The sequence below is a fragment of the Lepidochelys kempii genome, chromosome 4 (genome assembly GCF_965140265.1).
Source record: "Lepidochelys kempii isolate rLepKem1 chromosome 4, rLepKem1.hap2, whole genome shotgun sequence".
Lineage (NCBI taxonomy): Eukaryota > Metazoa > Chordata > Testudines > Cheloniidae > Lepidochelys > Lepidochelys kempii.
In genome coordinates, this window is record NC_133259.1 from 1,755,003 (window position 1) to 1,778,038 (window position 23,036).

Genomic DNA, 23,036 nt, shown 5'->3' on the forward strand with positions numbered 1-23,036 from the left:
GTTGCCTCCACAATCCCACTCTTTTCATCTCCACACCCCTATTCCCTCATAACTGTACAAATCTCACTGCCTCTGCTCCCTACCCCAACAAACCTGCCTCACCCCACATCACCAGAACCCAAACACACTCCTGTATGCTGTCCCCAGAGCCCCCAGCCCTATACCCCAGTGCACCCTGCTCTCCAGCCTTCCAGCCTCACCTCACACTTCGACAGCCCCACTGAGCCCCATATCCCCATCTCACACCAAACCTCCACATGCAAACTCCTCACTTCACCCCACTGCTCCATCTCACCCCACAACCCCATTGCACCAGCTAACCCCTCAGCCCTGCTCCTTGCCTCATGCCACAACCACACTGCACCTCATAACTCCATTCCCCACCCCACAACACCATAACTCTGCTCTGTGATTCACCCCACACCCTCAACCTCAGTCCACGCCATAACCCCACTCTTCATACCACAACACCCCATATCACTGCTCTCCATACCACTAACTCCACATCCTCCTACCCCAACTGCCCCAGAGTCCTACCCTCTACCCCACAGCCTCATAATCCTGCTCCTCATCTCACAGCACACCTGCATCCCACCCCACACTGCTATAACTCTGCTGTCCGACGCACAGCCCCATAATCTCACTGCTTACCTCCACAGCTCTGCTGTCCTTCTTACACCAGACTCCCACCCCGCCCCATGCCACAGCCCCATACACCCTATGCTCAACACACACCCATGACCCTGCTCCCATCGCGCACCGCATAGCCCCATAAGTGCTCCCCTCCTCCATCCCATGGCCTCAATTTGCTTCCCCAGCCCTGCTCCCAGCTACTTCACCAGCACCTGCCCTTGCTACCCCAGAGCTCCATCCCTTCCCCAGCCTGCTTGGCCTGCCCCTTCTCTCTCTCACGCTGTCTGGCATTTCTCTCCTCTTCCTTTCAAGCCTGTTTCTTTCTCTCCCTGTCCCCTCTGGCTCTCCTGGGGAGGCTGAATTGCTGTCACTTCCCCTCCAGGCTGGGCTGGCAGACTCCACTGTGACTCCTCTAGTGCTGGGTTCCCAGCAGCAGCCCTGGCTGTCTCTGCTCTTACAATGCAGGCCAGGCCATTTACAGCACCTTCACAATGGCCCCTTTCTCGCTGGCTGGTCTCTCCTTTTTCTCCTTGGTCCTCGTTTCTGTCCCTTTAAATCAGATCAGTAGCATCAGCTGAATTCTCTGTGGACTAAAAGGGGTCAAAGAAATTCTGAAAGCTCCTTCAATAGAAGGCAGGAGCTGCCAGACTGGCTGCAAGACGCGGGGTTCAGGGTCAGGATTTGGGAGGCCAGTATAGGGAAGGGGGCCAGGTGAGCCCTAGATAGCACAGAGACCAAGCACAATGAGCAGACCCAGGAGAAAGAAGTGGTTTGGGACTATTTAGAAAAGCTGGACATGCACAAGTCCATGGGGCCGGATGCGTTGCATCCAAGAGTGCTAAAGGAGTTGGCGAATGTGATTGCAGAGCCATTGACCATTTATCTTTGAAAACTCATGGCGATCGGAGGAGGTCCCGGACAACTGGAAAAAGGCTAATATAGTGCCCATCTTTAAAAAAGGGAAGAAGGAGGATCCTGGGAACTACAGGCCAGTCAGCCTCACCTCAGTCCCTGGAAAAATCATGGAGCAGGTGCTCAAGGAATCAATTCTGAAGCAATTAGAGGAGAGGAAAGTGATCAGGAACAATCAGCATGGATTCACCAAGGGCAGGTCATGCCTGACTAATCTAATTGCCTTCTATGACGAGATAACTGGTTCTGTGGATGAAGGGAAAGCAGTGGACGTGTTGTTCCTTGACTTTAGCAAAACTTTTGACCCTATCTCCCACAGTATTCTTGCCAGCAAGTTAAAGAAGTATGGGCTGGATGAATGGACTATAAGGTGGACAGAAAGCTGGCTACATTGGTGGGCTCAACGGGTAGTGATCAATGGCTCCATGTCTAGTTGGCAGCCGGTATCAAGTGGAGTGCCCCAGGGGTCGGTCCTGGGGCCGGTTTTGTTCAATATCTTCATAAATGATCTGGAGGATGGTATGGATTGCACTCTCAGCAAATTTGCGGATGATACTAAACTAGGAGGCGTGGTAGATACGCTGGAGGGCAGGGATAGGATACAGAGGGACCTAGACAAGTTGGAGGATTGGGCCAAAAGAAATCTGATGAGGTTCAACAAGGACAAGTGCAGAGTCCTGCACTTAGGACGGAAGAATCCAATGCACCGCTACAGACTAGGGACCGAATGGCTAGGCAGCAGTTCTACAGAAAAGGACCTAGGGGTTACAGTGGACGAGAAGCTGGATATGACTCAACAGTGTGCCCTTGTTGCCAAGAAGGCCAATGGCATTTTGAGATGTATAAGTAGGGTCATTGCCAGCAGATCGAGGGACATGATCGTTCCCCTCTATTCGACACTGGTGAGGCCTCATCTGGAGTACTGTGTCCAGTTTTGGTCCCCACACTACAAGAAGGATGTGGAAAAATTGGAAAGAGTCCAGCGGAGGGCAACAAAAATGATTAGGGGACTGGAACACATGATTTATGAGGAGAGGCTGAGGGAACTGGGATTGTTTAGTCTGCGGAGGAGAAGAATGAGGGGGGGATTTGATAGCTGCTTTCAACTACCTGAAGGGGGGTTCCAAAGAGGATGGATCTAGAGTGTTCTCCATGGTAGCAGATGACAGAACGAGGAGCAATGGTCTCAAGTTGCAGTGGGGGAGGTTTAGGTTGCATGTTAGGAATAACTTTTTCACTAGGAGGGTGGTGAAGCACTGGAATGTGTTACCTAGGGAGGTGGTGGAATCTCCTTCCTTAGAAGTTTTTAAGGTCAGGCTTGACAAAGACCTGGCTGGGATGATTTAATTGGGGATTGGTCCTGCTTTGAGCAGGGGGTTGGACCAGATGACCTCCTGAGGTCCCTTCCAACCCTGATATTCTATGATTCTATGAGGGTGGAACAGCGAAGCACCCACTGGGCCATTTCCATTTGATAGTTTTCTTTTTGAAAATTGCCAAAGTTGCATCTAAAAAGAAAGCAGCCCCAGGAAAACCGTTTCGCCATGTGCTACAGGCTGCCTCTGAGCTCAAGGGAAGTGAAATGGAAAGGGCCCAGTTCAGATCTCAGACTGTGTAACTCAGAAGTACCATTGCAGTCGGTGGAGTCACAAATGGGCAAAACATAGCGAGACCAGTCTCTGGCCTGGCCCAAGTAAGTGGCCCTGGTGTAATATTCATTCCTTTGTTCACAGCACCCTTCTCCCCCTTCAGTTTACCAGAGTGCAGCTGGCACCAGTAGGGAGCAGTGCAGGTCTCTGTGTCTAACACCACGCTGTGCTCCTGGTTCCAAGCTGCTCCGGGGGGGCGGGGCAAGAATCAGTCACACACGAGCCTCTTAGTGCTGATCTCCTGATTAAAACAAGCTATCACAAAAGAGAATCCATGCTCCTCATTGGAGTCTCCCCTTAAAGGACTTATTTCCCTGGTTAAAAGGTGACATCAGACGATGGGCAGAGCTGCTGCTGTGTGTTAGTTTGTTAGAGATGTGCTATGGCTCTGAAGTTTCACTTCTTCTTTCTTTACGAAGTGACGATCAAATATCGCACTGGGTGCACAGAACCCGTGTCTCTCTCGTGAAAATTACTGCACATTAAAATTTGACCTTCATAGACAAGCTTGTCTGCTCCTGAACCTGAAATACTCCTACAGAGCTGAGGATGTTTTTTTAAAAAAGGGTTGTTTATGTAATAAATCAAGACTGAGGTTTTAGTTATATGGCACATGTACTGTGTCTAATATTATTAATATCAGTGTTTTCCATCTGCAGTGTCCTCCAGTCAGTAGTCAGACACCAGAGAGACTACTGCTGAAGTGCAAAGTGGTGACTGGTCAACTGTTTGGGACAGGACGTGACAAACAGTGCATCTAAGTGAACTGACAGGGAGAAATTTAAGTAGATATTTACCAGGCTGGAGTTGGCCCAAGATATCCCTGTTAATGATGCTACAATGCCCTTAGGAAAAGTGTTGTGGCACTGGTGTCTCTAGTGACCACAACAGCTCCAAAAACAACTGCTAACAGCAAAATAGTAGATCACAGGCATAGGAGTGCTGTGCGTATTCGCAGATGGAGAGCAACATTGTACTTATAGGCCATCATGTGCCAGCAATGCCCCTCTGCCATGTACATTGACCAAACCGGACAGTCCCTACGCAAAAGAATCAATGGACACAAATCAGACGTCAAGAATTATAACATTCAAAAACAAGTCGGAGAATGCTTCAACCTCCCTGGTCACTCAATTACAGACCTAAAAGTCACAATTCTTCAACAAAAAAACTTCAAAAACAGACTCCAACGAGAAACTGCAGAACTGGAATTAGTTTGCAGACTGGACACCATTAAATTAGGCTTGAATAAGGACTGGCAGTGGATGGGTCATTACACAAAGTAAAATCTATTTCCCCATGCTAATTTTCCCCCTATTGTTACTCACACCTGATTGTCAACTGTTTGAAATGGGCCATCCTGATTATCACTACAAAAGTTTTTCTCCTGCTGATAATAGCCCACCTTAATTGTGTCCAGTTTTGGGCCCCACACTACAAGAAGGTTGTGGAAAAATTGGAAAACATCCAGCGGAGGGCAACAAAAATGATTAGGGGACTGGAACACATGATTTATGAGGAGAGGCTGAGGGAACTGGGATTGTTTAGTCTGCAGAAGAGAAGAATAAGGGGGGGATTGATAGCTGCTTTCAACTACTTGAAAGGGGGTTCCAAAGAGGATGGATCTAGACTGTTCTCAGTGGTAGCAGATGACAGAACAAGGAGTAATGGTCTCAAGTTGCAGTGGGGGAGGTTTAGTTTGGATTTGAGGAAAAACTTTTTCACTAGGAGGGTGGTGAAGCATTGAAATGGGTTACCTAGGGAAGTGGTTGAATCTCCTTCCTTAGAGGCTTTTAAGGCCCGGCTTGCAAAGTCCTGGCTGGAATGGTTTAGTTGGGGATTGGTCCTGCTTTGAGCAGGGGGTTGGACTAGGTGACTTCTTGAGGTCCCTTCCAACCCTGATATTCTATGATTCTATAATTAATCTTGTTAGAGTTGGTATGGCAACACCCATTTTTTCATGTTCTCTGTCTATATATATATCTTCCTATTGTATTTTCCACTGCATGCATCTGATGAAGTGGGCTTTAGACCACGAAAGCTTATGCCCAAATAAATTTGTTAGTCTTTAAGGTGCCACAAGTACTCCTCGTTCATTGTACTTTCCGTGTGGATGACTTATTTCAGCTGCTGGCTTTTTATTGAAGGCACATGGCATTGTTGACAGTACACATTTTCTTATGTAAGTGTTAAAAAGTCGCAAAGGCAAACACTAAGGGAATACAGCAGAGCTGAGGCATTATAATATTGTATAGTAGGCATCCATTGAGGAGGACTTATTTTAGATTAACAGAAACAAGAAGCAAATTAAAAACAATGTGCAATCTCCTGTGGAGAGCACAGTGTGTGTGACTCACTCTATACTACCTGCCATCTTGGGCTAACTCACAGGGCATGCCCCTGCAGACAGGCTAGGGAGTTCACTTTACTCTTAAAGGTGCAGAACCTAGAAAATAGCCTACCTGTACCACAGGGATCTAAATTTTTAACCAAACTGTACCTGTATCTGCAGAGAGCAATTCTGCTTCTTCCTCGTGCACTTTGAAATAGTTTCCTCTTTGATTACCGCCCTTGTCATCTAAAGCATTTGTTGATCCCACCATTGGATGGGAGGATGAGGGTAGTTTCACTACTCCAGGTTTCCCAGCATTGCTGTTCATAGAATCATAGAAGGTTAGGGTTGGAAGGAACCTCAGGAGGTTATCTAGTCCAACCCCCTGCTTGAAGCAGGACCAATCCCCAATTTTTGCCCCAGATCCCTAAATGGCCCCCTCAAGGATTGAACTCACAACCCTGGGTTTAGCAGGCCAATGCTCAAACCACTGAGCTATCCCTTCATGCAGTGCCAATCATGTTCTGGTCACTTAGGCAGTACTTACTTCTGTGAATTAGAAAATCAAAAATGTCAGTGTTAAAAATGTGACTTAGATTATCTGTCCTGCAAAGTTCTGCAGCAAAAAGACAGAATTTAGTCCTATAATGAAGATAATTTCCACACTTATATTAAAGTGCGTTGTGATCACAGCCTTCAATATGCTCATACACTTGTACTCGCGACCACCAGCCAAGCCCTATTAGTGTGCTTGGAGATCTGCAAACATCAACTCCCATCGTGCACAAAGCTCCATGCAGGTACTTTGCCCATGCAGGATTAGGGCTATAGTGAGGGATTTCCCTACACCCCCCCATGGGGTTGTTTACCACCCCTGAATTTTCCCAACACCCCTCTGCCCAGTTTTGTGAACTAGTTACATGCAGTGTTGCCAATTTAGTGATTGTTTGGAAATTTGAATTGAAATTGAAACATTAATACACACTTTAAAAGCATATAAAGTGTATGATAAAGTATGTGTATCTGAAAAAGTATACTAGATTTGAAAAGTATGAACACAGACTAGCTTCCTTTTACAGCTGTTGTTTTAATGACCATGTCAGTGCATTCATTTTGGTGATGTTGGCCAACCTAATAATTTCAAATTATGATTTGTAAGTAAACTCTAAATGAATTCTCCCTGACAGCTAGTGATGAGCTGGGGTTGGGGGGGAAAGGCTAAAGGACCAGACTGTATTTACATTCCAACCTCATCTACCTAGGTATCCAGCAAACAGAGCTGTGTTGCCCAAGTGATAGATTTTGGCTGGGGTTGGGTTATAAATCACTTGAATGCAGGGTGTAAAGAAATGTTGTTGTTCTTATTCTATGAGTAAAGGGCAGTAGAACTGTACTTAGCCTGTGCTGACTGAGGGCATCAAGAGAGAGGGTGGGGACAGGTGTTTTGCTTGATGGTCTGCCTGAGTCACAAGTACTATTAGACCTGCCCCCTCCACTGTTTAAAGACAGAGCTGATTAGGCTCCATAGATGGTCTTTTGTTTTGTTAAGTGACCACTACAACTGAAATCACTGATAATCAGGTGCTTAGACCTGCTGTGGGACAGTGTTTCTGTGGAAGAGATGGCCCAGTCTGCACTAGCAGCGAGGTCCCCCCCCCCCGAGAGCTCAGCTGAAACCACAGAGCTGGGTGGAACCTCAAGAGACCAACTCGCAGAGGTCACAGTGGAGGTGGCAGCAGAAGGTGACGGTGCAGGGCCATTGGCAACAGAGCAGTGGAGTGAACGGTGGCACAATGAACAACAGTGGCCAGAGCGAACAGTGAGCAGCTGGAGGAACGAGCAAGGTGCCTTCTTGCCCCCCACCTGGAAGGTGAACTCATGTGAAAGCACCTCTGAACTCTGAGTCTCCACTGACCAAGGACAACACCAGTGAGTGTTAATGAGGCTGTTAAGAATGCTGGAGACACAACACAGTTCAAGCGAACAAACATGACTGTGGCCTCATACTTTCTATTTAGGCAAGAAATACCACACACTACAAACTGGAAGCCAATGTTAAGTGCATTGTCACTTGTTCATCCTGAAGTTGAACACTGGTTCTGAACAAGACCAGCAAATGCTCGCTATCTTTCTGCAAGAAACTCAACTGACTGGCTAGACACATGTGGTGCAACAGTGAAAGACACAACAGTTGAAAAAAATGAAGAACTCTCTCACCACATTCAAAAAATTTGCATACATGGCTGATGAATGCACTGATGCAAATGAGCACCAACTATTAAGTCATTGTGTACGTTATCTTCATGTCAGTGGTAGGTCAGTAGATGCATTTCTAGATGTTCAAGTTATAGAAGACAGATTGGCTGCATCTGTGACAACCCACATCTTAGAAGAGTTAAATGCTTGTCAATGGGACCCCAAACAGATGGCTGCTTGTGCATTTGATGGAGCTGCAAACTTCTCTGGAAGACATGGTGGAGGACAAGCTTTGCTCAGAGAAAAGTGTAACCCTAGTGTCTCCTATACACCCTGCAGAGGCCATCTACTCCAACTAGCGCTAGTACGAGCTGCAGGCTCTTCAAAAGACATTTTAAAAGCTATAAATTTAATGTCTTCATTATACTCTTTTTTCAGCAAGAGTCCAAAAAGACTGAATACCTTGGAAAATATAGAAGATACACTGGGACTGAAGTTCAAATTAGCCCAACCTGGGAAAACCCGCTGGCTTTTTCATCAGCAGTCCTTGGCTGTTGTCTTAACAGCCATTCTTACTGGCTTTGGAAAGTATCTACCAAGATGGTTTGGATCTGAGTAGTGGGGCTGGTGGATTACTTTTGCTACTACATTCAGAGAAGACTATTGCCATTCTCTCTCTTGTAAGTCTACTGTTGAAACCACTTGGGTCATTAAACAATGCCATCCAGGCACCTGCTACAACAAGCTACATTTGGATTGATCAGAGAGCTATCCATTAAAAAAGTACTGGAAGAAGCAAAGACTTCAAGTCCAGAAGTTGACTAATGAAGGCATTTATATTGAATCCTTAAGTTAAGAGAACAAGAAGTGTTTGTTAAGACAGCTGAAAAAGTACACAGACTTGAGTCTTAAAAATCTACAACAGCGACTTCTAGATTCTACTCAACCTCTACGTAGCTTTTACAGATCCCTGTCCTACAAAACACTGACAGTTGAGTGGAGTGAGGCACTCCAGCAATGGGGCTGCCATGTGCGCAGGACAGAATAAAGAATTTGAACACAGCGTGGAATATCATACCATGAATGAATGAAGATTTGACTTCAACTTCTTTTTTATCATCACTAGTGGCTGGACCCGATCTTTATGCTCTGTTTCCTGGACTGAAAGAAGTAGGAATTCATCTCTTGCTACTCCCAGTCACAACAGCTACAGCTGAGAGTTCTTTTTCATCATTGAATAGAATTTTGTGTTTTGAAAGAAGTCGCCTTCTGCCTGATCATGTGAATGAACTAATGAGCATATCAATTGAAAGAATGGAAGTATCGGACACATGAGAAGCAATGCGTTCATCTTTGGTGGCATTTGAGAAGTTCATTAACAGAGTTGTGCAAAATTATAACAAGAAACCAAGAAGGATGTAGATGTAGTGCTTCACAGAAGGCTTGAGTAGCCAACTTTAATTTGTGTGATGATTTTAAAATCTAATAAAATGGTCATGAAACATTTTTCAGTTTTTACTATGGTGCCATACAGCCCACCTTCACCCTCACGGTCTCACTCCTCATCGGCCCTGACCCCCTCCCCCCCTCATAAATTTGAACACCCCCACTAAGTTCAATTCCTGGGGAAAACACTGGCTATAGTCCCTGCCCTAGAGAGCTTGTATGTCTATTTTACATGTAAAAGGTTTAGTCCAGTGACCCACATTTCTTTCCTCACTCTCTGATATCTACACTAACTGGGAGCACAGGACTGCTGCACACCTGGTATCAAAGCAGCCCCTTGCTGCAAGACAGCCACATCTCTCTCTCTGCCGCTTTCTCCCATCCTGGATCCATCTGTTTTCTGGGCAACAAATCACCTTACCATTGTGATGTAAGACTATTGGAAAACTAGATCCTCCTGATAGAGTCTTTAGAAAGTAGGAATGTAAGACAATGGGTAACATTGTCAAAAGCCCCTAACTGACTTAGGAGCTTTATTCCTGTTGATTTTTGGTGGGACTTTAGGCTCCTAAATCACATAGGCACTTCCAAAATGTTTTACCTTGTGTGTGATTGTAATGGAATAGAAAGTTATTGCAATGCAAAGAAGTTAAGTGCATAAGTCTAATTTCCTTGAAAACATTCATCTTTGTACATTTCTCTGTTCTCTAGAAATGGTTCAAGCAGCGCCTTGCAGAGTGGAGAAAATCCGAAGGGCTCCCTTCAGAGTGTGGATCCGTTAGAGACTAAGGAGGATGACTAGCTTTTTCCCTACTCACTGTAAACAACTGATTTTGCTTTTCCTTCTCGCAATAGATGTTATGATCCAAAGTAACATCCTGCTGTTTAACATGGTGTTTTATTTAAAATGTACATAACCAGAAAAAAATAATGATATAATACTTTAAACAGCTCTTGTCACATATTATAGAGTGGCTAAGAGGAGAGCAGCTGTACCCTGTTTGGATTAGAGTTCCATATGGCGTATAAATGTAATGTCAGCTGCACAGAGCAGAACCAGTTAAGGACCTAAGCCTTGGCTCTGAGCAAAGCTACTATGAAAGGGCAGAATGATAGTGTGAAAATTTTCCTTTTCTTCTGATCCCCATATGCACACCCAGTGCCAGCATTAACAGTCTCTAGGTTCCTGGAACAGAAAACCAGATGTGTCATTAACCTGAGCTTGCTCAACTCAACACAGAGAGCACTGAAAATCACCACAGAGGAGAACTGAGGACATCCATAATTACTAGATCATGCCAAGAACCCTTGACTTTATCTGAAGTGTGTCTAATAAATGTCACTGAATGAAAAGGAATATTTTTCTGATGTATTAATAAAATTAGAACTTTTTGTTCAAACTGAAAATATTTGTGTTCTGGTCACACTAAAGTCAGTTCAAGGCCAGATGAGCCCCCACCCTCAGCTCACCTAGTCTGACCTGTATATCGCCGGCCAATGACCACCATCCAGCCACCCGCATGCCAAGCCAAACAACCTGAAGTAGATGTTCACATTATTCAGCATGTTTTTGTCAGCATGTGATGCTCTTAGCCATCAGCTCCCTGACAGCCCATCCAAAGTATTCACTATGACAACACAGGTCTTTTCTTCCCTTCCACACTAACTGTCTTTAAAGGGTTGCTGGCCATTTTGCAGGCCTTCTGCACATGGCAGACCTTGTGGCAGTTTCATGTCCGGAAGGATTTTGTCCCATCTGTTGTATTTTTAAAAAGTTTTTGGGTATGTATTGTTTGTCCTCCAGTTTCCATGCTCAGCCCTTTCTCATGAAAGGAGCAGAAAGGGGTCCCTCCCATTATAGCCAGCAGCCAGCGCCCTCCCTTGAGCTGTGAGACACCCAGATTCAAGCCCTGCTCTGACTGATTGGAGCGGGGACGTGCAGCCAGGGCTCCCAGCTCTCAGGAGACGACCTGGGCACCAGCCTGTGGGATATTCAGGGGAGGGGATGTCTCAGTCTCTTCTGTTAAAGTCATTTCACCAGGTATAAATAGTCACCTGGCCCAGAGAAAGCAAGTGAGGGATTGACTCTAATCCAGCAACTGGGGCCCTCAACTAGAAGATGCCAGAGCCAGGTTCAAGTCCCTTCTCCAAAGCAGACAGAGCAGGGATTTGAATTTGGATCTTCCCTCTCCCCAGCAAGTACCCTGTTCACCTGGCTCCTGGGACACATCCCCACTCACCCTGGCTGGGTGAGATCGGAGCACACCTACCAGAGTGGGTCCCTCACGGGAGAGAGGCAGAGAATTGCCTGGTTGGAGCATCCTGCTGGGGCAGCATCAGGACTTAGGCATGCACAAGGTTGCCCACCAGAGGAACGTAGGTGCCTGTGGGCATTGAGGTGGTGGCTGAGCAGGGCTTTTGGGCACATCAGCGGCACCTGGCTATCGAAAGAGGCAGTTAGGTGCCCATGTGAATCCAGCCCAGAAACCTGTATCATCGAGTGGCCTGGTCCTTGACAGGCTCAGCCCGTCTGCCAGGCACGTGATGGGTTTGGACTTGGGGCAGGTGACCAGGCATCATGTGATGGTAGCCCCAGGCAAGGCTTCCTGTGAGAGGGGGCTCGAGAGCCCAGGAAGGCCCTTGGTGGCCTTTGGAGTGGGGCTGGCAGCGCTCCCCTGCTCAGAGAGCTGTGGGGGCTGAAAGAAAGAGCTGGGGTGTCATGTCCTGATACAAAGATAAAAGGGGAATGTACAGGCGAGCAGACTGGGGAAGGGGCTCTCCATGCCACGCAGAGAGAGGGCAGGTAGCAGTGCCCGGCCGTGAGGGGCAGAAGCTACTGAAAGGGCGCATTTGAGGGAAGCATTCAGGGAGAACGAGCTGGCTCTGGGGAAGGAGGTATTGAAAAAAGCCAACAGCGTAGAGGCAATTTAGTGAGGGGGAGGGGAAGTCTCCCTTCTATCACCTTGAGTTGCCCAGTGCAAGGCCCTGGTAAGACGTAGCATGAAGTTGCAGGTGTCTGTTTTGTTTAGCTGACCTGGGTTGTTTTAATAACATCTCCTGGAAGGGATATTTGACTTGTCCAAGCACCTGGGATGTGATTTGAAAGCCTGAGAGCAGGGAAATTGAGGCAGCTAGGGGGAACAGTGCTGGATGAGGCAAGATCATGTTGCTCACAGTTTTCATAGAGATTTCTAAACATTAGCTGTGCTGGCTCACAGCAACTGCGTGGGGTAGGTTTGGGAATATGGCAACAAAAGTGAGAGGGAAGAACTATTGCTTGCAGTGTCAGACCAACAGGCCTGAGTGCAATGTAAGCTTTTCTCCCTGACAGGCGGTAGTGGGATCTCTGCTGTTCCCTAATTGGCTGACATTCATTCCTTTCCTATCTCAAAGTGGACCCAATCTGGCTGCTGTCATGAGTGCTAAATATTTATTCCCCCCCAGTGCTCTGAATACCATCCCTTCAAAGGGATGTGGAATTGCTTGTCCCAGTGCTGGGATGCTTCCCATCACCATGGAGAGTAGCAAAAGGCTAGACATTCATGCAGGAGCAGAGTTACAGCGCAAACAGCTAGAATCCTAGCATCCTAGGCCCTTGTATTTAAAGCTATATCACACTTGTCCTTGCTGGAGGAGGTCTAAATGATGCAGTGGTGTCTGAGTCACTAGAGGAGAGATAAAAGCAGCAGGTTGGGTTTTTGTTGGTTTTGGTTTTGGCGGCGGGGGGGAGCGTTTAAGAACTGAGGCAAAGGAGAAACACTGAACATCCTGTGTTCAGCTTCCAAACTGTGAGCATGAGTGTAGCCCATAAAGAAGGCAATATTTTGCCCTAGATTTGAAGGGCACCGCATGGCACACTCAGCACCGGAGCCAGAAGGTGACTTAGCATTGCAGCACCTAGCGTCAGCTGGCCTACTGCTCCGTGGAACGTTCAGCCTTGACTTAGCCTCCCTGCCCAGGACGCAGGGAGCACCACAGTGCCAAAGAACGGGATCCATGAAAGCCGGCCTGCTGAGCGGGGGAGCTGCCCAAGCTAGCTAATAGAATAGAGTGAGGAGAGGGGAAGTGGCCTGAGCCCCACCCTCTTAGGGAAGTAGGCGGGTAACTCTGGGCTAGAGGGAGGCACCATCCTCCGCTTGGGATTCATGGCTGCAAACCCTCTGCTGGAGCCAGGCGCCCAATCCAGATCGGTCCATTCTTGCAAAAAACCAAGGTGGTGGTAACGGTGCCAGGCCCATCTCACCTCTTATGCCCAATAGCCCACTGGTTAGAGAATTCAACCCAGCATAGGAGAGACTGTGATGGGGCAGCGTGCTGCACCCCCACCTCTTCCACAACACAGACCTTGCTTGTGAACCTCCCCGCACAGTTCATTTACAGTATTTAACCGCTCCACAATACACAGCAGTATCTCTACAGTTTTACACACCGCATCTCAACTTTCACACCCCTTTGCCAAAAAATGGGGGGAGGAAGGTGTCTCCTCAGAGGACCCCCTTTATCAGGCTCTCCTAGTTTTCTGTTTCTCTCCCAACCACTCCTTCCTGTCCCCTTTTATACAGCTTCCCTGTTAACACGCTAATTGTCTCATTGACTCACCAGCCCCAACCTGGCCTGTTAATCAGGTACACCTCAGTCTAATTAGACTTTCTCCAGGGGAATCTAATTAGTACTAATAGTGACTAGCATGCTCGCTCAAGTGCTAGCCGTCAGCACTCCATCACAGGGACCAAGGTTCATCTCTTCCCTCAGCCTGCTTTGGAGAAGGAATTTGAACCTCCATTTCCCACCCCTGGTCACCAACCATGTTACCTCAACAGGTCCTGCTGGGTTTGACCCCTGCAAAAGAGCACGTTTCGGGAGCCTATGATCAGCGTGAGAACACAGTGACAGAGAAGGGCTTGTTCAAAACAAAGAATGATTTATATTTCCATAGGAAAACAGACAGGAAAAGGATCAAAACAACAAAATGATTTTCCACATGTTATCCTGCCTAAACCTTAACCTCTCCTTATATTTTTCCATAGGCTCCCTTGTCTCAGACACACACCCCAGCACTGGGTTGGGTGAGGGCCCCCCTGCAGCCTTTACTGTCAGTCTGACCCCAGTCAGTATCTCGTTCACAGGCACTCTTTTATCCATTTCAAAATCCCTGTTTGTTTGGGGACCCTGAACCTGGGCACCCCACGTAACAAGGTCACCATTCACCATTAGCACGGCTCCTTGCATTCAAGTGATGGAACTTTGCTCCTGCCGCCTCGCTCTGCGATAGCTTTTCTTCTGGTAGCTTGGCCCTCTGCCAAGGTCACCATTTAGCCCACCCCTTCCCTGGTTACAAAGTTCAACAGGACCCCTGTCCAAATGCCATCTCCAGATGGTGTTCGGCCCCAGCTAAGTGATAAGAACACACCTAAATTCTTAAAGTCTAGGCCTTTACAGACAGGCCTGAATATCTATATCCTAACACGCCACCCCTTTCTTTTCTTTTGGGATCCTCCTGCCCAGGTATCCCTGGAAAAGCATAGGACATAGGGCGACACACTTCCTGATAGGGCCAGGCATCAAGGTGGAAGGTGTTGATGCTCCATCTGTCCCACTGCCCCTTGTGTAGTACCATGCCCTGCAGCTTCTCTCGTACGGGCATACCACACCTATTCCAATTAGTGTTCCAGACTTCCCAGTCTAGCAGGCCCAAAAAGGTTGGGTCCGGGTTGTCTAGCACACTGCGGGGTGGGGAGGGCTTACTACATTATTTATCGGTTATAATTACTGGCTGTTCTCTAGGGGGTTGTGCCCATCTTGTTCGTTTTCATATGCAACATAACACAAATACAGTTAACAATACACCAGCTGCTATGATAATCCACAGCAACACTGAGTGTCCTGACCACTGCAGTATGGTCCAACATCCCGGCCACCACCAAAAACACGGCTTCTCCTCCTGTGATAGGGTTAAGATCCTAATGTGTCCAGTTGCTGGCAGTTGCAACAAACTGCCCCTGCAGGTTTTGCGTGCTTTTGTCCATATTATAAGTCCATTGAATGTCCACAGAGAAATGGGTTATTGTCCAAACCAACTTAACCACTTGGTATGGAATCAGGCCATATGCCCTGGCTCGATTAGTTACAGCAATAGGATTTACATATCCATTTGTGTGCCAAAGTCCAGATAGCAATGTGTAGATGTATGTGGTTTGGTTATGGGCTGGTGTAATTGTGCTCCCTAGTAATATGTACATTCCCAGCAAAAAACTTCATACACAGTACACCCAATTGTCCACCCCTTGCCAGAGGCCATTGGCTGTGCTCCTCCATGGCCATCAGGGAGGGGTACATCCAAACATCTTCTCTGGATTTACACCATTTTACACACCCCTGCATTGATTCCAAGTGAGCTCCTCCCCTTCTCATTATTCCCATAGGGCTTGTGGGGACCACCGTAGTTGCCGTTCCATTTCCAGGTACCACGGTAGCTATTACACAGGTGCTGGCCTCCTCGTTGAGCATTTTGCATTCCCATACACATCTTCCCCCCAGGTCAGCCTTTTGAAGCCATCTCGCACCCACATCATGAGGTTTTGTGTTCATTGAAACAACAATGCTAGCAACAAGACAAACACCACAGATAAACAACACAAAACATAGATCATTGGCATTATGGGTTATTCTTCTACTGGCGCCAGCTTGCTTGTAGAGTGTCTGACAAAAAGAAACAATTTCCACTCCCCTGGCGGAGACAGATTATTGCTTAATAATAATACCACTTCCTTTTACAAATCTCCTTGCTAATTGCAGGAAAACAGAAGAATTACCTCCAGGCTCTCCTTATTTTGTTCTATAGTTAGGCTAGTGAATTACCCCACTCACTGGTCATTTATGAAATTCATGAGGTGGTGTACCTCAGTTTCCCCTCTTGTACAACAGACCAGGTTTGCTATAGTTTTTCTGCTGTACCAAGCTTTAAGTTTATTCTCAGATAATAGCGGAGAGACAGCTTCAGATTTTAGCACTGCGCACACACACCCCCACCCTCTTAAGGTTAACCTGTCCCCCTTATTTTCAGGCTTGACTTGTTTTTTCCACCTCCCTTTCCTGGAGGGCCATAATTTGAGTCTTCTAGTAGCTTGTTTGCTGATCAGATGTATTTATTATTTGCAGGTCCTTTGTTTCTTTGTGCTGCCACTTCCCTTGCCCCATCAGCTAAGTAATTTGCATCCACACAGAGGCTTTTTGGCTTGCTTTTGGATTAGCAGCCCAGAGACTGTCTTAAAAGGGACACATTTCACTTCAACCAGAGTTCTGATTACTTTCCACTTTCATCTCCTGCTCCAAAACACACACAGATCTGAAAAAGAAAGCACAACTTATTGTGGCTCCTTTTGGAGCCCTAATAGGATTATATTAAGTGCCATGTTTTGTTTGCATTTCTTTTACCCCTTCTCAAATATACACTGCACACGTCCTGGGAAAGTGCACATTCCTTCCATAGTTTAACCTCCATAACATTATATTAGCCATATTAATTCTACACAAGGTGTAACTGCCTCCCCCGTGCCCACAGAGTTTTCATGCACACCCACCAAAGCGACATTCCAATCCCCCAGAGCCACCCCAAGGCTTAGTGTTCCAAGGCATCATTGCTACCCTTTTCCTTTTCTTTTTCCTGTGCGCACACACAAAGTTCTCTTTTGCCTAACATCCCTTGCACTGCGATTACTCTTTTTTACACAACTGTACCCCAATTACACTCCCATCTTGTACAACTAGAGACAGCCATGGATAGCCAAGTTAAATTCCAATAGAAACCCCTTACATTCCTTTAGTGATTTTGATTACATTACCTAATAGTTAAATCATTTGATCAGATTATCTCTCTGCCTGCTGCCTGCAGCAGCCCCTTATAGACCATTTCTGGGGGGAAAGGGCCCATTTCCCCTCAGAATAGCTGTAAAGACTTCTGGGGACAGAAGCATAGTGCTGGTAGTAGCCACTCTACCTGACCCCCTTGGATAATTTAATTACCAAGCTTTCAACCTATGTGATTGCACAGAGTCGCACATACAGTTACATTTATATAACTGGGTTTTATCATTAAACAAAAACTTCCTTCTTGTAATACCACAATTGTTTAACATCTTCACAACTGTTACCTTTTACCATTTCCACAACTACCAAATGTTTACTTTCCTCCAAACTTCGTATTATTAATTTTTGCAAAAGCTATTTGTAACTTTTCACTTACTTCTTTAAATCACTTACTCCTACATTTAGTTCTTTAAGATAGTGCAATTTGTATGTAACAACTTAGCCACCAAGTACAATTATTGCCACACAGCTGCCTTAACCTGTGCTGTCTTTACCTTAAGACTATTACAAAATGCAGTAAAACATTTGTCTCCATGGATGCCCATGGATCTTATACTCCAAAAAATTCCAGTGGAATACAGTAGACCTCCATCATGCTTTGTCCAGAAAACCCAAAACCTTTTACATATGTATCCAAAGTACCCTCCATTAAAACTTCAGAAAAACAAAAGTGTGGAAAGGTGGAAGAAGAGGTGGAAAGAAACTAATTAAGCCTGTCAGGTCAGTTTAAAGTACAGGCTACCAGCAGCAAATTAAGTAAACTGAAAAAAGGAAGAAGGAAAAGAAGAAAAGGATACAGTTAACTCTGAGCCAAGATTAGGCTCCCTGGGTTGAAACACTTGGGAACCCTTACTCCCAGGTTTTCATCCTGGCTCTGGGACAAGAGTGGGGGTTAGTATCTGCTCCTGCAAACCCTGCCATTTTTCACTTTGAAACCTACTTTCCTCCCCCCACCCCACTCCCCAAGGGCCAAGTCCCACCTCATGTAATGCTGCCCGTACTTCAAACCTCTCACAAGCAGGCTGAAGTGCCTCCATTCCCTGGACAGCATCTAGTCCCCATGGGCAGGGACCTTCTTCCACTACCCATATACCAAGGAGGGTGGGCTTCTCAGCCACTCCCCATACCACTGGATTCCCTAACACAACCTCCATTTCCTTTTTAATCTCATCCCACGTTCACCCCTGCACCGGGTATGGGACCTGGTTCTTCCTTATCCATTTATCAAAAAAATCCATTACCCCGGCTTGCCAGAACCCGCAACTACCATTTCAAGAGTGCACTATACCCCTCCAAGTAGCTGCGCGGACTATTGGGGTGGGGGACTTACAGGCTGCCACTCACCTATCTGATGCGATGCATCCAAGTCATGGCACCAAGATGTTAGAGAGTTTATTCCTTCACTCTCCCACTTCCCTGGTCCTTCTCGCATGAACAGAGAGCAACAATACCCGAAGTCCAAAGGTGCAAACAATTCCATGTTTATTGGGGTGAACTTCCAGCAAGCTTAAATCCAAATTCTTTTCCTTATTTTTGAATCCCAACTTACTTCCTGTTTGCCCCTAATTTATATAGTAATATTCTCAGCTATACCTTAACCAATCATTTTACTGAAATTTAACTAACCAATCCGAACATATTGTAACATGATTAGGTAACCAATTATATCCCACCACCTTAATTAGTTTACACCCAGCAAAATTAATTATACAGCAGACAGAAACTATCACAGAACCAGACAGAGACCATGCAAATAAACAATAACAAAGTGGGAACTATAATGACAAAACAATACAGAAGTGAGGATTTTACAACGACATCTATAAAGACATAAGGGTTTCCCAGCTGTGTCTATTGATAAGTGAGTTCTTACCAAACAGAAAACTATCAAACTAAATTTGCTTTTACATCCTCTAAGCTCTTCCCTTTCTCTGGAGGAGATAGATTGGATCATCTTTCTAACAGCCCCAGATTGCCTTATTTCAATATGACTAGTTTGGGATGTGACCGTTCGCTTCCCAGCTTATGGCTGCTCCCACTGCTTATCCAAAGGCCTTAGCCTGAGAAGAGGGCCTCAGACTGTCACAGTGAGAGGAGGCCCTTACACCGACAGACAGTGATTTTGATTCTTTCTTTTATACCTCTATAACTAGCTAAGTGATAAGAACAAACCATCCCGATGTGTAGAAAGAATAGTAAATATGGCAGGCGACCAGCTTGGCTTAACAGTGAAATCGTTGCTGATCTTAAACACAAAAAAGAAGCTGACAAGAAGTGGAAAATTGGACAAATGACCAGAGAGGAGTATAAAAATATTGCTCAGGTATGCAGGAATGAAATCAGGAAGGACAAATCACACTTGGAGTTGCAGCTAGCAAGAGATGTTAAAAGAAGGGCTTCTTCAGGTATGTTAGCAGGAAGAAGAAAGCCAAGGAAAATGTGGGCTCCTTACTGAACGAGGGAGGCAAGCCTAGTGACAGAGGATGTGGAAAAAGCTAATGTACTCAAATCCTTTTTTTGCCTCTGTCTTCACGAACAAGGTCAGCTCCCAGACTACTGCACTGGGCAGCACAGCATTGGGAGGAGGTGACCAGCCCCCTGTGGAGAAAAGAGGATCCAGACTATTTAGAAAAGCTGGACAAGCACAAGTCCATGGGGCCAGATGCGCAGTATCCGAGGGTGCTAAAGGAGTTGGTGGATGTGATTGCAGAACCATTGGCCATTATCTTTGAAAACTCATGGTGATCGGGGGAGGTCCCAGAAGACTGGAAAAAGGCTAATGTAGTGCCAATCTTTAAAAAAGGGAAGAAGGAGGATCCTGGGAACTACAGGCCAGTCAGCCTCACCTCAGTCCCTGGAAAAATCATGGAGCAGGTCCTCAAGGAATCAATTCTGAAGCACTTAGAGGAAAGGAAAGTGATCAGGAACAGTCAGCATGGATTCACCAAGGGCAAGTCATGCCTGACTAACCTAATTGCCTTCTGTGATGAGATAACTGGCTCTGTGGATGAAGGGAAAGCAGTGGATGTGTTATTCCTTGACTTTAGCAAAGCTTTTGACATGGTCTCCCACAGTATTCTTACCAGCAAGTTAAAGAAGTATGGGATGGATGAATGGACTATAAGGTGGATAGAGAGCTGGCTATATCATTGGGCTCAACAGGTAGCGATCAATGGCTCCATGTCTAGTTGGCAGCCAGTATGAAGCGGAGTGCCCCAAGGGTCGCTCCTGGGGCCAGTTTTGTTCAATATCTTCATAAATGATCTGGAGGATGGCGTGGATTGCACCCTCAGCAAGTTTGTGGATGACACTAAACTGGGAGGAGAGGTAGATACGCTGGAGGGTAGGGATAGGATACAGAGGGCCCTAGACAAATTGGAGGATTGGGCCAAAAGAAATCTGATGAGGTTCAACAAGGACAAGTGCAGAGTCCTGCACTTAGGACAGAAGAATCCCATGCACCACTACAGACTAGGGACCGAATGGCTCGGCAGCAGTTCTGCAGGAAAGGAGCTAGGGATTACAGTGGACAAGAAGCTGGATTTGAGTCAACAGTGTGCCCTTGTTGCCAAGAACGCTAACGGCATTTGGGGCTCTAAAAGTAGGGGTATTGCCAGCAGATCGAGGGACGTGATCGTTCCCCTCTATTCGACATTGGTGAGGCCTCATCTGGAGTACTGTGTCCAGTTTTGGCCCCACACTACAAGAAGGATGTGGAAAAATTGGAAAGAGTCCAGCGGAGGGCAACAAAAATGATTAGGGGACTGGAACACATGACTTATGAGGAGAGGCTGAGGGAACTGGGATTGTTTAGTCTGCGGAAGAGAAGAATGAGGGGGGATTTGATAACTGCTTTCAACTACCTGAAGGGGGGTTCCAAAGAGGATGGATCTAGACTGTTCTCAGTGGTAGAAGAGGACTGGACAAGGAGTAATGGTCTCGAGTTGCAGTGGGGGAGGTTTAGGTTGCATGTTAGGAAAAACTTTTTCACTAGGAGGGTGGTGAAACACTGGAATGCGTTACCTGGGGAGGTGGTGGAATCTCCCTCCTTAGAGGTTTTCAAGGTCAGGCTTGACAAAGCCCTGGCTGGGATGATTTAATTGGGGATTGGTCCTGCTTTTGAGCAGGGGTTGGACTAGATGACCTCCTGAGGTCCCTTCCAACCCTGATATTCTATGATAAGCCCTGGCTGGGATGATTTAGTTGGGGATTGGTCCTGCTTTGAGCAAGGGGTCGGACTAGATAACCTCCTGAGGTCCTTTCCAACCCTGATACTCTATGATTCTATGAATACACCTAAATTCTTAAAGTATAGGCCTTTTCAGACAGGCTTCAATATCTATAGCCTAACACATCTCTTCCTGGGTCTGGGTTTACCACTGGAGTTTACTCTACTCCCTCTGGATACTTTACCCCTCCTAGCCTCTTTCCAGACTCCTTATTCCAGGACAGGGTCTGAGAGCTTACTCTCCCCCTGTACCTCTTCCTTGTCCCTGATGAGACCTCCACCCAGGGAGTGACTGAAGATTCGATTCGATCCAGTCCAATCAATCCAATCCCAGGGAGTGATTGAAGATTCCTTCTCCTGAAGCCCCTTTCTACTCTCAGCTTCCTAGTTTCATAGTGCTGTCCCAGTCCTTCCCCAGCTGGGCTTTATTCTCAATTAACCTCCTTCTCTCAGGTGATGCCAGATGACCTAATTGGCCTCTCAGCGCCTTCTTAACCCTATCAAGGCTGGTGTGGGGTGCACAATCCATCACTGTCAGGTTTATGCTTTTCCTCAGGAAAGTTGGGGGCAGACCTCCAGCAGTAGATTTATTGTGTTGTTGTTAAGCAGCAGCAACTAAATTAGAGTCATTGCCTCATTCTGGGTATGTGTGGAGAGCTCCAGCTGGAACTACCCCTTGGTGTTCCATAGAGCTGGCCACACTATGATACTCAACTAGAGATACACATAATATTCATTAAAAAATACAGATATCTCCACGTTTTTCAAACCTTTGCAGAATACACAGCTTGAATCAAGCTTTTCTGGTATGAGTAAGAGTCAAGTTTCTTGTGAGTCTCACAAACAATGGCCCAGCTTACGATGCCAGAAGTGCCATATAAACCTCTGACATGAAATCTCACATGCATTCACAAACACATTTATCAAAGCATGAGTTCCCCAAGCATGGCTGTAGAGGTAATTTATGAAGTGTGTGTTCTGTATGAGGTTTCTTTGTGGGCCCAGCACTCACACCGGAAATTCCCCTAACCTAGCAACTATCTGTAGAAACCACAGGGTGTCCCATCAGAATTCACTGTTGGCAAAAGGGCTGGCCAACTTCTGCCTCCAAAAATGCAAAGTGGGTAAATGCTGGTATCTACAATCCACTACTGCAGCTCTGATTCCCATCACAGAACAGCTGTGTGTTTGGGCCACGCCTAGCAGACTTGCCCTGAACAGGCTAAGTCCTAGAGGCAGTGTTTAGGATACTTATGCACATGTTTCATAGTTGTATTGCAAGAGCACCCAACTGAGTTGTAATTAAAGAGTCAGAATTCTAAGCTATACGCTCCCATCTATAACCATTCTGGCATCTCCAGTGGGTGTATCAGGGACAAATGACTTGCATATGTCACCACCAGCCAGTAGTTCTTATGGCTTCTTTGCTTGGTCTCTAGTTAGTACCCAAAAATCTTCCCATTCACCTTGGACTTGCAGGCCATATTCCCCAAAGCTTCCTGGTAACTAGCCTGAGGCCAGCAGAGAAATGTGAAACATACACACTTCTCTGCTCCTTGGAATGAGACCTGGCAAAATGGACTAGATCATAGTGGTGAGGGATAGAAAACACCTTTCAGAACACTGAGTCTTTCCCTAGGCCAGGCCTGGCAAGATATTAGGGTCATGGGTTCGCAGGGCTGAAGGCACCCTCCTTCATATAAATACAAACATTAGTTGCTCTTCATAGTCTGCTAAATAACTTTTGTTGACAGGTGCATATGAATGCAATATG

At 46.3% G+C, this 23,036-nt stretch overlaps 1 protein-coding gene across 5 annotated transcripts in view; it reads left to right on the plus strand.

Moving 5' to 3' along the window:
- The window catches only part of HOPX (HOP homeobox), a 31,418-nt gene extending 20,861 nt beyond the window's left edge, over window positions 1-10,557 (plus strand). For all 5 annotated transcript variants that reach the window (XM_073340002.1, XM_073340000.1, XM_073339999.1 and 2 more), the window contains exon 3: window positions 9,880-10,557. In XM_073340002.1, coding sequence (XP_073196103.1) covers window positions 9,880-9,957 — 78 coding nt within the window. In that variant the 3' untranslated portion in view covers window positions 9,958-10,557. The remainder of the gene's footprint in view (window positions 1-9,879) is intronic.
- The last annotated feature ends 12,479 nt before the right edge of the window (window positions 10,558-23,036 follow it).